The sequence below is a fragment of the Hibiscus syriacus genome, unplaced genomic scaffold (assembly GCF_006381635.1).
Source record: "Hibiscus syriacus cultivar Baekdansim isolate YM2019G1 unplaced genomic scaffold, ASM638163v2 tig00116937_pilon, whole genome shotgun sequence".
NCBI lineage: Eukaryota > Viridiplantae > Streptophyta > Magnoliopsida > Malvales > Malvaceae > Hibiscus > Hibiscus syriacus.
The window spans coordinates 2,391,839-2,404,974 of NW_024063475.1; the positions used below are offsets into that span (position 1 = coordinate 2,391,839).

At 33.5% G+C, this 13,136-nt stretch overlaps 2 protein-coding genes across 2 annotated transcripts; one reads left to right on the forward strand and one right to left on the reverse strand.

Moving 5' to 3' along the window:
• Positions 1 to 2,315: 2,315 nt before the first annotated feature.
• On the forward strand, positions 2,316 to 4,447 carry LOC120187993 (1-aminocyclopropane-1-carboxylate oxidase homolog 4-like). The gene is made up of 2 exons (XM_039191565.1): positions 2,316 to 3,224; positions 4,084 to 4,447. The coding sequence occupies exons 1-2, from the start codon at positions 2,376 to 2,378 to the stop codon at positions 4,333 to 4,335; spliced, it is 1,101 nt and encodes a 366-aa protein (XP_039047496.1). The 5' UTR covers positions 2,316 to 2,375; the 3' UTR covers positions 4,336 to 4,447.
• Positions 4,448 to 4,494: 47 nt separating this feature from the next.
• Positions 4,495 to 5,989, reverse strand: LOC120187994 (40S ribosomal protein S14-like). The gene is made up of 7 exons (XM_039191566.1): positions 5,924 to 5,989; positions 5,434 to 5,553; positions 5,309 to 5,354; positions 5,063 to 5,148; positions 4,845 to 4,974; positions 4,684 to 4,751; positions 4,495 to 4,643 (listed from the first exon to the last, which is right to left on the reverse strand). Exons 1-6 carry the CDS (start codon positions 5,924 to 5,926, stop codon positions 4,684 to 4,686), a joined length of 453 nt encoding a protein of 150 aa, XP_039047497.1. The 5' UTR covers positions 5,927 to 5,989; the 3' UTR covers positions 4,495 to 4,643.
• Positions 5,990 to 13,136: the final 7,147 nt, after the last annotated feature.

Consider the following 13,136-nt stretch of genomic DNA (forward strand, 5'->3'; position numbering starts at 1 on the left):
AGATTTGCAGTGAGCTCAAAAACACTAAAATTTACAAGAGAAATGAAAATAGAAATGAAAAGCTCTTCTCTTGTGTTTGATTTCTTGGATAGGCATTCTAACCCTTCTTCAAGTGTCTCAACTTGTTTTTATATGTTGGAATGAGATTATGGGCGTTTCTAGCCGTTGGGGATGTTTTGGAGCCGTTAGAGATTAATTTTCTGCAAAATAAAATTGCCTAGGACAGGGAGTATCGGTGCTCCTTTAATGAGTATCAGTACTACATTTGTAATATTTAAATAAACTAGCCGTTAAAGATCGTTAGGCTTGACCAGATCGATATTATACTCATGGTATCGATACTACAGTGTAAAGTAGTATCGGTACCCCATTGAGAATCGGTACCTATTTTGAATTCTGGAATTTGAGCAATTTGGAAAGCACCTGGTAGTATCGATACTACCTAGAGAGTATCGATACTTCTCTTACCTTTGGTATCGGTACCACATGAACAATATCGATATTGTTCATATAGTATCGATATTGTAAGAACAATATCGGTACTACATACTTAGAAAATTGTTTTGTGCTCAAATTATAGGTTAATGGACTTTGAATTATTTTTTAAAACTTTGAACAAATTCAATCAAGTCCAAAAACATTTTGCCTTAATTTTTCATATCAAAATATTATAAAACATAGTTCAACAATTATTTATAACGAGGGTAAAATATACCACACGTCACTATATTATTAGTAAGTTCATCATATTTCAAAAAGTTACAACTTAGTCACTCAATTAACTGGTTGTAATAATCATGGTCATTGGGTTATTAAATCTCAAATGAAAATTAAAAGGTAATGTTAGAAACATTTTTAAATGATTTCATTGGGTAAATTACACCATAGGTCACTCTATTATTAATAATTTTGTAAATTGGTCATCATATTCCAAAAACTTACAATCAAGTCACTTAATTAATTTTGTTGTTTTTTTATGTTCTTCAAAAATCGAGGGCTCCATTTGAAAATCTGAATTATGGAGGATGGGTTATCGTTGGTGAGAGAATGAACATATTCCAAGAAGAATGTTATTTGACAATGAATTATGTAGATTATGGTTCAATAAATTTGAAAGTTTTGGGACGATTTTATGGTTTTTGAGAGAGACTCTCAAGTTTTGATAATCTAATTTGATGAACCAAACTAGTTGATTTAGGTAATCTTATGATGAAATTTGATGTTCACCGGTCGGCCATCGTAAATAGATATATTTTATATTACACATGAATTGATTGTTACAATCAATTAATTAAGGGACTTGATTGTAACTTTTGAAATATATGGATATTGCATGAATAAAAATTTACATGTCAAACATTCTTTTGAGATTTAATGACATAATTGTTACAATCAATTAATTGAGTGACTCGATTATGAATTTTTAAAATATAGTGATCCAATTGTAAAATTGCAAATAATAGAGTAACTTGTGGTAGAATTTTCTCTTTTAATGAAGTGTGTTTAATTTATGTTTTTTTTCATATTAATGAAGTGTATTTAGTATTTCAATTGATTAGACATTTGATTAACCGATGATGAGATCAACTTAATTAAAAATTTAACAATATAGATAGACATAGCTTATTTATCTTAAGGTAAAACTGCACGAGCTAAATTATTTTAGTGGTTAAATACATAGTTGTTATCCTTAAAAGTTTTAGGTTCGAGTATCGGAGAGTGCAAGGGTATTTAAATTTTAATTGTCAAATGATTGAAAATCTTTAAAACATATACTACTTTTTGTAAATCACCCTAGATTAATAAAAATAAAATAAAACTAATAAATTTTATATTATTTAAAATGATTAAATTTAGATAAATTACATTCGTAACCACTTAATTTTATGTAATTTTTTTGTCACTCAATTATTAAAAATATAAATTGACCACTCAATTAATCGGGTCATCCACTCGTTTCTGCACGATATCTGGATCCCTCAACTCGGTCTCTTAGCCAATAGAAAGTTGTCTCGACAAAAATATAGAAAATTTGAAAAATATAAAAATTCTAAAAATCTATTTGTTAAAATTCTATATACTCAAGGAATGCAAAATGAATCCCTCTCCAAATTCTAAAAATCTATTTGTTAAAAATATTCACTTATGGTCTTAACATATAATATTATTTTGAATGAGTTGTTGGTATTGACTTGTCAATCCAAATCAGATTTTGAGAGATATGATGGCGATTCTTCAACCCTTAGTTATTGGTACACAACATATAATATTAGTGTGGCTCAGAATTGCCAATATCTTCTTCATTCATTAAATCAACAAGAAGTCATACAAAGTTAACGAAAACGAAATCCTTGAGAGCTCATAGATTCAAGAAAATGGCAGCTAGCACTGGTTTTTCTTCAGATTGTGATCGGATGAAAGGTATCAAGGAATTTGATCAGTCCAAACATGGAGTGAAGGGGTTGATAGATTCCGGAATTGCTTCCATTCCCAAAATATTTGTTCAACCACCTGAAACTCTCGCCTCTCTCAGCCCTTCTCAACCCAACGCCGGAAACATCCCGGTAATCGACCTGGAAAACATAAACTCGGAGGCTCATCGTCCCACAATTGTCGAGGAAATAAGAAAAGCTGCAAATGAATGGGGGTTTTTCCAAGTAATCAACCATGGAATCCCTGGAACAGTGTTGGAGGAAACGATTCAAGCAGTCAAATCATTCCACCAACAGCCAGCAGAAACCAAGGCAAAGTATTATTCCCGTGAAGAGATGAAAGCCGTGGTTTATTCGAGCAACAATGATCTTTATCGTTCCAAGGCAGCTACCTGGCACGATTATCTCCAGGTTTGGATGGCACCGGAAGATCGACGTCCAAAGCTGGAAGATATACCAGAAGCACTGAGAAAACGGTCGCTTGAATGGGATGTTTGTGCTAAAAAAGTGGCTGAAGATTTGATGGAGCTGTTATGTGAAGGGATAGGATTAGAATCAAGCAAGTTTAAGGACTTGGGGCTTTCTACTGGAAGGCTGTTTGTGGGAGTCTATTATCCATATTGTCCTCAACCTGATCTCACACTAGGGCTCACCTCGCATACAGATCCAGGTGGTATAACAGTTTTGCTTCAGAATCAAGTTCCAGGGTTGCAGGTCAAACATGGAGAAGAGTGGATTGATGTGAACCCCCTTCCTGGAGCATTGATAATCAATATCGCCGACCTGATGCAGGTAAGTTGCTATATGCTTCAACAAGTTCATTATAGTTTGGCTTCATATAAAAATAAGTACCTGAACTATATTTTTTTTCAAAATGGTACTTAAACCTTTTTTCGACCAATTCACGTGTCTAACGTTACAACCTTAGGTTCCTCGGCTGACCGTTAAAAAATTTGTTAAGTGACATGTGTCTCGTTATGGTAATTTTAAAAAAATTAAAGAAATTATTATATTTATAAAAACAATTTATCTAAAATTACAAACAAAACAAAAAAAAATCAAAAGCCCTAAAAATCTCAATTCTCTAATCCTAACCCTAATCTTACCTCCCTTGCTAATCATCGCCGCTGACACCGTCTTTGTCATCTCCCTAGTCAGACGACATCTTCCTTGCCATGGAATTGATCGTCAACGCCCCGTGGAGTCACGATTTAGAGCGACGGACGTTCACAATTTAGTCGTAATTTAAGCCAAGTGGAGTCGCATGGAGTCGAGATGGTCACCCTTACTGTAAGTAACTGATCGTTGATGGAGGTGCAATCAGGTAGAGGTCGATCGACGACAATGGTAGTGGCAGACGTGGGTATAAGGATTAGATTTAGGTTTTCCAAAGTTTTGGGTAGATTTTTAAAATTTTCAAAAATTTTATATTTTTAAAATAAAATTTTCAAAACTGATACGTGTCACTTAATTATGAAATTTAATATCCGTTACGATCAAGATACTTAAAATGATAACATTTGTAATGTTAGCCACTTAGATTGACTTAAAAAAATTTAGACGGAAATGGTATAATTAAATAATTATTTTTATATAGCCTTGTATGTTTGAACTGATGGGTTGTGTTTTCATTATTTCAATGCGAAAACAGATATTTTCCAATGATGAATACAACAGCATTCAGCATCGAGTTCTAGCTAATTCATGTGAAGAGCCACGAATCTCAGTGGTTGAGTTTCTGAGCATAGGGAAATGGGAAGAAACTGAGTATGGACCTTTACCGGAGTTGGTGTCAGCCGAGAAACCGCTTCGCTATCGTCGTTTCACCGAGGATGAATTTCATGATAACTTCTATAGCAAAGCACTGGACAGTAAATCCTTCATCGATAAGCTTAAACTATAAGTCATTTACCAAGAAGAATACATTTTAAGTGCTTGCTGCATCTAAATTAATGAATAAGATTGAATGTATATGGTGTGCCGTGTTAATGGGAAGAATGATGAGTGTTGACGAAGGGAATTCTCGTATGCCATAACAACATTTGATAAACAAAATCAGAAACAATATAAGCTCAACTTAAAAGAGTTCCATAACTTTTGTCTACAAATTACCATCAAAATCCACTACAGAACTATTGTCCAACAATAGAAAAGAGCGAAACAAGCTTGAATCTAAACCGAAAATTGTTTAAAACAGAAATTCTGAGCATACCACGGCAGCAGCAGTGAGTAATAGATATGAAGCAACGAATCACAGCCTTCTTCCACGTCTACCACCCTTTCTACGAGTACTGTCAGTGGGAATTGGGGTAACATCCTCTGAGGTCAAAAGGTTTCAACTCAGTTTATAAGAGTTGAAATGAATGGACCGATTGGAAACTCGAGAAACAAAAGAATGAAAGAACTCTGTACCTATGCGTCCAATTTTCATGCCTGAACGAGCAAGGGCTCTAAGTGCAGACTGCGCACCAGGACCAGGTGTCTTGGTCTTGTTCCCTCCAGTTGCTCTTAGCTTTATATGAAGGGCAGTAATACCCAACTCCTGCAATAAAACAAATACAAATAGGCATATAAGTTCACCATTTATAAAACATGTGCTACGCCACAAGTCAACCGGTAATAAATTAGACCTTGCAGCGTTGAGAAACATCTTGGGCTGCAAGCATGGCAGCATAAGGGGAAGACTCGTCTCTATCGGCTTTCACCTTCATGCCACCTAGATTTGAAAAACGAGAGGAATAAGATCGGAAAAAGTACTATTCATGGAAGTATTCCAACCTCATGCATGATTATCAACACATGTTGTAACATAATTCGCCACCAAACACCCAAGATAGGAAAAGAACCCATTTTCTAAAGATAATCATAAACCATACCAGTGATGCGAACCATTGTTTCCCTTCCAGACAAATCAGTCACATGCTGAAAATCAAAATAGCATGTTATACAGGATAAACTACAAGAAAAAAGAACAATGTAAATAATTTAGGTTATCGCTTACAATAAATGTGTCGTTAAATGAAGCAAAAATGTGAGCCACTCCGAAAACATACTCGCCCTCTCGAACAGCAGGTCCAAGGGTAGCATTCTCCTCCTTGGGCTCCCTAACCTTTCTCCTTGACTAGAAAACAGCATAAAATCAATGAACAGATCAGTTATCTTCTTTGCACCTATGTAAATATAAGAATCTACTATGGAAACAAAGCCTAAAAAGAAAGTCCCCAAGGTGATAAAGCAAGGTTAAATCTAATCTAATTGGTAAAAGGTTTCAATTTGAAGTTTTCGATTCCAAGTACATAAGTGAGAACTGCACATTTGCAAGTATATTTTGATTCAGTTTTTCCAGCACAGAAACACAAGAAAAGCTAGTGCAAAGTAAACAGTTCCAACCGAGAAAAATAAAACCATAAATCAAAAATGTATTTTCTATCGGAAGCCAAACAAGATTGATCTTATGTTGGATAGCTGAATAGATGCGAATAGAGACATACCATGGCTTAGATGAGAGAAATATAGAGCTAGATCTGATGATTTTCGCCTCCAACGACTCTGAGCTTCAAAGGGAAGATGATGAATCGGCTGCTATTAATTTATAGCTAGGTTTTTTTATAATCCTATCTTTAAATGACTAAAACACCTTGTCTTTTATTAATATTTGAGTGTATTTTGAAAGGGTAAAGTGCATAATATGATGTATCGACTATAGAGTATTGTTTTATTAACACTTTGTATTGTTCTTTCGGTACTAATTTGATTTTTCGATTGTATTAATTGCAAAAATTAAAATTAAAATATTTGATCCAAATTACTTACTTTTGATTAGTTTTAGAATAACCTAAAAATATTATTGTTAGATAAGAAAAGGTTAAATAAAAAATATAAAAAGAAATAAATTAAAGATGTTAAATTAAAAATTAAAATGAATTATACTTAAATAAATCGAAATTCAATGGTCAGATTGATGCTAAAGTGAGCTGCAAAGGGGTTTAATTGCAAAAATATAAAATATATAAATAGGGATTAAATTGAATTAATTCAAAATTCAAGGACAAAATTACAATAAGTAACCAAAATGAATTACACATCAAAACTAGGGACTACGAAAATAATTTAACTATTTCGTAATTGCACAATAGTCCACCCTATAAATAGCCCTCCTTATAAATAGCCCTCAAAACTAAAAAAAAATCATTTCCCCTTATATTTCTCAAAACACTCTCCCCTCTTTTGATTTTCTCTCAACTTCTCCCCTAGTCAGTCGAAAATCGGCCACCCACCGGTGACCACCCGTTGGTCGGACCACCATCGACCATCGCTCCAACCACCGCCACCGGTGATCGAAAAAAACCTAATTGACCTAAAACATTCCTCTTGTCCTCGTAAACTTAAAATCTAGGCCTAAACCCCCTACAAATACCCCCACCAGCGTAGATTTAAATGCAAAGATCGAAACTTTACCTTTTTCAACAATAATTTTTCGCTTTCCCGGCGATCCCTCTTCTCTCGAGCCAAAACCAATGCAAGCATTGATTTTTTTTCTATTTTTCTTTAATGTTTTCAAATGTTATTCTTGATTGATTCTCATTTTTTGTTGTGTAGTATCGCTTCCTCTTTTCTGTTGGGGCATATATAGCCATTCGTCGGTGGCTATTGGCCGAAAAATATGGGCTTGTTCCCCTCGTTTTTTGGTTTGCTCGGATTTTGGGATATATTTCCCTCTTCGTCGAGTGTTGAAAACATTTTGATGTTTCGATATAACAAATTGGGTGTTATTGAATTTTAAGATTTTATAATCATTTTTAAAGTATATTAAATTAAATTATTCGAATATCAAAATATTACTTTAAGTTTTTCAAAGGTTAATTTAAATCCTTACTAAAGTGTAAAATTGTGTTTTAAACTTAAAATATTTTTGAAACAATTTTTACAAAGTATTTCGAATCTTAATCGAGCAAAAAATGATTTTTACATAGGGATGTACCGATACACTCTTGAATGTATCGGTACATACCAAACATCGAATGCATTTTGTGTACCGATACACATCCAATGCATCGATACACTCCTGGCTTTATTAAAACATTGAATGTAATTAGTGTACCAATACACTCGATCATATAACGGTCGAAATATTTGAATTTTACACACAGTGTACCGATACACCTTGAGAGTGTATTGATACACACACGCTCCCAACAGATTTTTTAAATGGTATTCACACCATAACAGCTCTATTGAGTTCACCAATGATCCTCAACGTTCAGAAGTGATCCAAGTGTATTTAAACAAGCCGAGGAGCCATTAATCAACAACAATTGTGAGAGAAACAAAGAGAAAGCCTTAAACATCAAGTTTGAGCAATTCAAGCCTATTTTCCATTGAATATTCATTTTGCTTTCAAGAACACCATTTTTGCTCTATTGTATTTATCTTTGAGTGTTCTTTCTTTGCTATAGAATTGTGCAAACATCTTGCCAAGAGACGTTTTTCTGTAAGTTTGCAAATTTGTGTATTTCTCTTTGAGAGATAATGTTCTCAATAATTTGGGGTTTAATTCTTGAGAGAGTTGTAAGGTTAATCTTTATCCTCAAAAGAAAGAACAAATTAGTGAATTTGTTAGAAAATCCTTAGTGTGGATAGCTAAGGTAGTGGACATAAACTTTGGTTGAGAAAGTCGAACCACTCTAAATCGCTGTGCAAATATTTTCTATTTTATGAAAAAGCTTCCACCAAAATTTTAATTGTCAATTCACCCCCTCTTGGCTATTTAGTCTATCGATTAACTCAACAATTGGTATCAGAGCCTCACTCATTTGAAGGTTTAACTGCCTCTTGAGTCGATTCGAGAGGAGTTATATCGATATTCAAGTCAGCAATGGCCTCCACTTCAAACTTTGACTTCGTTCTTGATTCAATGCCCGTCAACAAGCCTCATTTCTTCAATGGGGCTAGTTATGCTTATTGGAATAATAGAATGAGATACTTCATTCAAGCAAGTGACATGGGAGAATGGAATATCATAGAAGGCGGATACATCATACCTTCCACTCATTCAAGATCGTGGAGTGAAGAAGAGACAAAAATGTTCCAGCTCAACTCAAAGGCTATCCATATTATATTTTGTGCTCTTGGACCAGATGAATACGAAAGAGTTTCATCTTGTACAACCACCAAGGAAATATGGGATAAACTACAAGTCATTCACGAAGGAACAAACGAGGTAAAAGAATCTAAAATTAGTCTTCTAACTCATAGCTATGAAAATTTCAGGATGAAACCAAATGAATACATCAAATCTATGACGGATAGATTTTTCGTGATTGTCAATGGTCTCAAATCATATGGAGAGATCATTCCAAACGAGAAGCTTGTGAGGAAGTTAGTTTACTCTCTTCCAAAAGCTTGGCAATCAAAGAAGATGACAATCATCAAGGCTAAGAACTTAAAGTCTTTAACTCTCGATGAATTGATTGGTTCCCTCCTCACACACGAAATGATGATTCAAGATGAGGAAGACCTTGAGAAGAAGGAAGAGACAAAGAAGGAGACGGAGAAGAAGAAAAACGTTAGATTTGCTCTCAAATCTACAGAAGATGAGAGTGATTCGGATGAAGATGACGATGAAGAGGAAATGACATTATTTGCCAAACGATTCAGAAAACTAATGAAGCCCAACAGAGGAAGATATTCAAAAGAAATGAAGGCTTCAAACTGAATCAAAGGAGAATGACCCTATCATTTGCTACGAATGCAAAAAGTCAGACATGTTAAATACGATTGGCCACAATTGAAGAAGAATGGTCAATCCAAGAAGAAGCACAAGACACACGTGGCTACATGGAGTGATGGTGAACAATCTGATGAAGACGAACAAGAAGTAGCAAACTTGTGCTTAATGGCCATCAGGGAAAGCTCTCAGGTAACCTCTAACTCATATGACTTTAAAGATTATTCTTTGATGAGTTAATAGAAGAATATATTGGGCTGGCTTCGGATTATGAGAATTTTTTTCAAAATACAAGAAAGATATTTTGAAGTTCAAAACAGAAAATGAACTCATATCCAAGACCAACATTGATCTTGAAAGTAAGGTCAAAGAATTGCAAATCAAATTAGATGAATTTGAAAAGAAAAATACTGATTTACATAACTTACTTTCAAAAGTGAATGATGATCATCAAAAGAAAATTGATGATCTTAAAGCTTCTTTTAATAAAGTTGGAACAAAAAGTTTTGAAAAAAGAGAAAATTCAAAATCCAACTTTGTTAGAAAAAGTTTAAAAAACTACAATCATAGAGGTCCCCAATTGAACCTCTAATGAATATCCTACATAAATGGATACCCAGGGGACTAGGATTTTAGAAACTAATGAATATGAACCTAAAATAATTTGGGTACCAAAATAAAAAATTAATCTATGTTTGTAGGAAAAAGAGCGTCGCTACAAGGTACGGGAAACAAATTCAAACTCATGGTACCTTGATAGTGGATGCTCAAGACACATGACTGGAGAAAAGTGTCAGTTCATAGAGCTAAATGACAAAAATGGAGGAGATGTGACTTTTGGTGATAATTCAAAAGGTCACATTGAAGGTATAGGTACTATAGGTAATACCTCTTCCATACAAATTAAAAATGTGTTATATGTGAATGGATTAAAGCATAATCTATTGAGTATTAGTCAATTATGTGATGAGGGATACAATGTCATATTTGAAACTAATGGTTGTAACGTAATTGACATTGCATCTAATCGGATTATGCTTGTTGGTCATAGAATAGGAAACATTTACATGGTGCATTTAGATTCTATAAATATGACTAATTTATGCCTAATTGTTAAAGATGAGCATGATAGTTGGTTATGACATAGGAGACTAGGACATGATAGCATGAGTGTTTTACAAAGACTAATTCAAGGAGATTTAGTACAAAGATTGCCAAAACTAAAATTTGATGATGATAAAATCTGTGATGCATGTGCTAAAGGAAAACGTAGAAGAGCTTCCTTTAAGTCCATTAATGATGTATCCACTAGTAGAGTATTATAATTTATCCATATAGATCTTTTTGGGCCAAGTAGAACTATTGGCTTGGGTGGAAAACAATATGCATTTGTCTTGGTAGATGACTATTCTAGATATACTTGGGTTCTATTCCTAAGAACTAAAGATGAAGCATTAGAAAAATTCATCATGTTTTCAAAAGTAATCCAAAATGAAAAAGGTTACTCCATCTCTAGTGTTAGGAGTGATCATGGTACTGAATTTGAAAATCTTGGATTTACTGAGTTTTGTAATTCTAATGGTATTAGCCATAATTTTTCAGCACCTAGAACCCCTCAACAAAATAGAGTTGTTGAGAGGAAAAATAGAACTTTAGAAGAAATGGCTAGAACCATGCTTTGTGAAAACAATTTACCAAAATACTTTTGGGCAGTAGCCACAAATACCGCTTGTTATGTTGTCAATAGAGTAATGATTAGGCCTATTTTAAAGAGAACTCTATATTAAATTTTCAAAAAATAAAAAGTCTAACATTAGCTATTTTCATCCTTTTTGATGTAAATGTTTTATTTTAAACAACGGTAAAGATAATCTTGGAAAATTTGATCTAAAAGTGATGAAGGAATTTTTCTGGGGTATTCCTTAAATTCTAAAGCTTATCGAGTATTTAATAAAAGAACTTTAGTGGTAGAAGAGTCTATACATGTTGTTTTCGATGATAATCCCCTTCCGAGGAAGGATTCTTGTGTGAATGATGATGTAGGTATTGTAAACACACATGATGTTAGACATGATGTTGGAGAATCATCATCAAATGAAGAAGTGAAAGATGAGGAAATTCAAGATGTTCTCGACAATCTAACCATTGAAAAAAGGGAAGTCTCTTACCCAAGAGAGTACAACTATGTCAAGGATGGTGAAATTATAGGTGATCTATCCAAAGGGGTAACAACTCAATCTTCTCTTAGAAATATATGTAATTATGTTGCATTTATCTCATGCATAGAGCCTAAGAACATCAAAGAAGCATTAAATGATGAACATTGTATTATGTCTATGCAAGAAGAGTTAAATCAATTTGAGGGAAGTAAAGTATGGACATTAGTTGAAAGGCCTAGTAATAAATCTATTGTAGGTACTAGATGGGTATTTAGGAATAAACTCGATGAAAGTGGTAATATAGTGAGGAACAAGGCTAGACTTGTTGCTCAAGGGTATACTCAAGAAGAAGGAATAAATTTTGATGAAACATACGCTCCCGTAGCTAGGATGGAAGCAATTAGAATGTTATTAGCATTTGCATGTTTCAATGAACTTAAATTATATCAAATGGATATTAAAAGATCATTTTTAAAAGGTTTTATAAAAGAAGAAGTGTATGTGGAACAACCTCCCAGTTTTGAAGATTCAAAATTTCCAAATCATGTTTTTAAATTGACAAATGCGCTTTATGGTTTAAAACAAGCTCCTAGAGCTTGATATGAAATATTGTCAAAATTTTTAATTGAAAAAGGTTTTTCAAAAGGGAAGGTCGACACTACATTGTTTTTAAAGTGAAAAGGTAAAAATATGTTAGTAGTTCACATTTATGTAGATGATATAATATTTGGCTCTACTAATAATGCTCTTTGCCAAGAATTTTCTAAGATAATGTAGAGTGAATTCGAGATGAGCATGATGGGGGAGCTCTCATTTCTCTTGGGACTCCAAATCAAGCAAAGAAAATATGATGTCTTCATCAATCAAGCAAAATACGTCAAGGATATGCTCAAAAAGTTTGGATTGGAAAATGAAAAACCCCAAGCCACTCCAATGAGCTCATCTACAAAGCTTGACAAAGATGAATGAGGGAAATGTATATTTGTTAAATTATATAGATCCATGATTGGCTCATTGCCTTATCTAACCGCAAGTAGACCGGACATAATGTTTAGTGTTTATTTATGTGCTAGATTTTAATCATGCCCTACGGAATCACATTTACTAGCCATTAAGAGAATCTTTAGATACCTTAAGGACACTTCTAGTTTAGGGCTTTGGTATCCTAGAGACTAGCTTTAGCTTGCATGCCTTCTCAGATGCGGATTATGGAGGATGCAAAATAGAGAGTAAAAGCACCTCTGATACTTGTCAATTCCTAGGAAATATGTTGATTTCATGGTTTTCAAAGAAACAAAATCGTGTTGCATTATCTACCACTGAAGCGGAATACATTTCAGTGGGTAGTTGTTGTGCACAAGTTTTATGGATGAAACAACAACTTTTAGATTATAGAATTGAAGTAGGTACCATACCTATCAAGTGTGACAATACTAGTGCTATTTGTCTCACTAAAAATCCCATCCAATACTATAGAACTAAGCACATTGAAATTAACATCATTTCATTAGAGATCATGTCACAAAAGGAGATATAATTCTAGAATATGTTGATACTTTGCATCAATTAGTGGATATTTTTACAAAACCTTTAGATAAAGAAATTTTTGGTCACTTAGGAGAGAATTAGGTTTAATTGATCTATCTTCACTTAGTGTTTAAAATAATTTTAGCATTTTTAATTAAAATTGAAAAATGCTTATAAAAATAATACTTTTGATTGCATTCTTTGCTATTAGTTAGGGGGAGTTTATGATCTTTAGTGAAAATTAATATTATGTTCAAATAAAAAATTAATGATAGATTTGATTGATTGAAC

Bases quoted from the DNA above. Each gene is read 5' to 3' on its own strand.
- LOC120187993 (XM_039191565.1), top strand. From the start codon at position 2,376: ATGGCAGCTAGCACTGGTTTTTCTTCAGATTGTGATCGGATGAAAGGT. The intron at 3,225-4,083 runs GTAAGTTGCTAT...ATGCGAAAACAG, and splicing joins ATATCGCCGACCTGATGCAG to ATATTTTCCAATGATGAATA.
- LOC120187994 (XM_039191566.1), bottom strand. The intron at 5,355-5,433 runs GTAAGCGATAAC...TTTGATTTTCAG, and splicing joins CATTTAACGACACATTTATT to CATGTGACTGATTTGTCTGG. The intron at 5,149-5,308 runs GTATGGTTTATG...TTTCAAATCTAG, and splicing joins AACAATGGTTCGCATCACTG to GTGGCATGAAGGTGAAAGCC.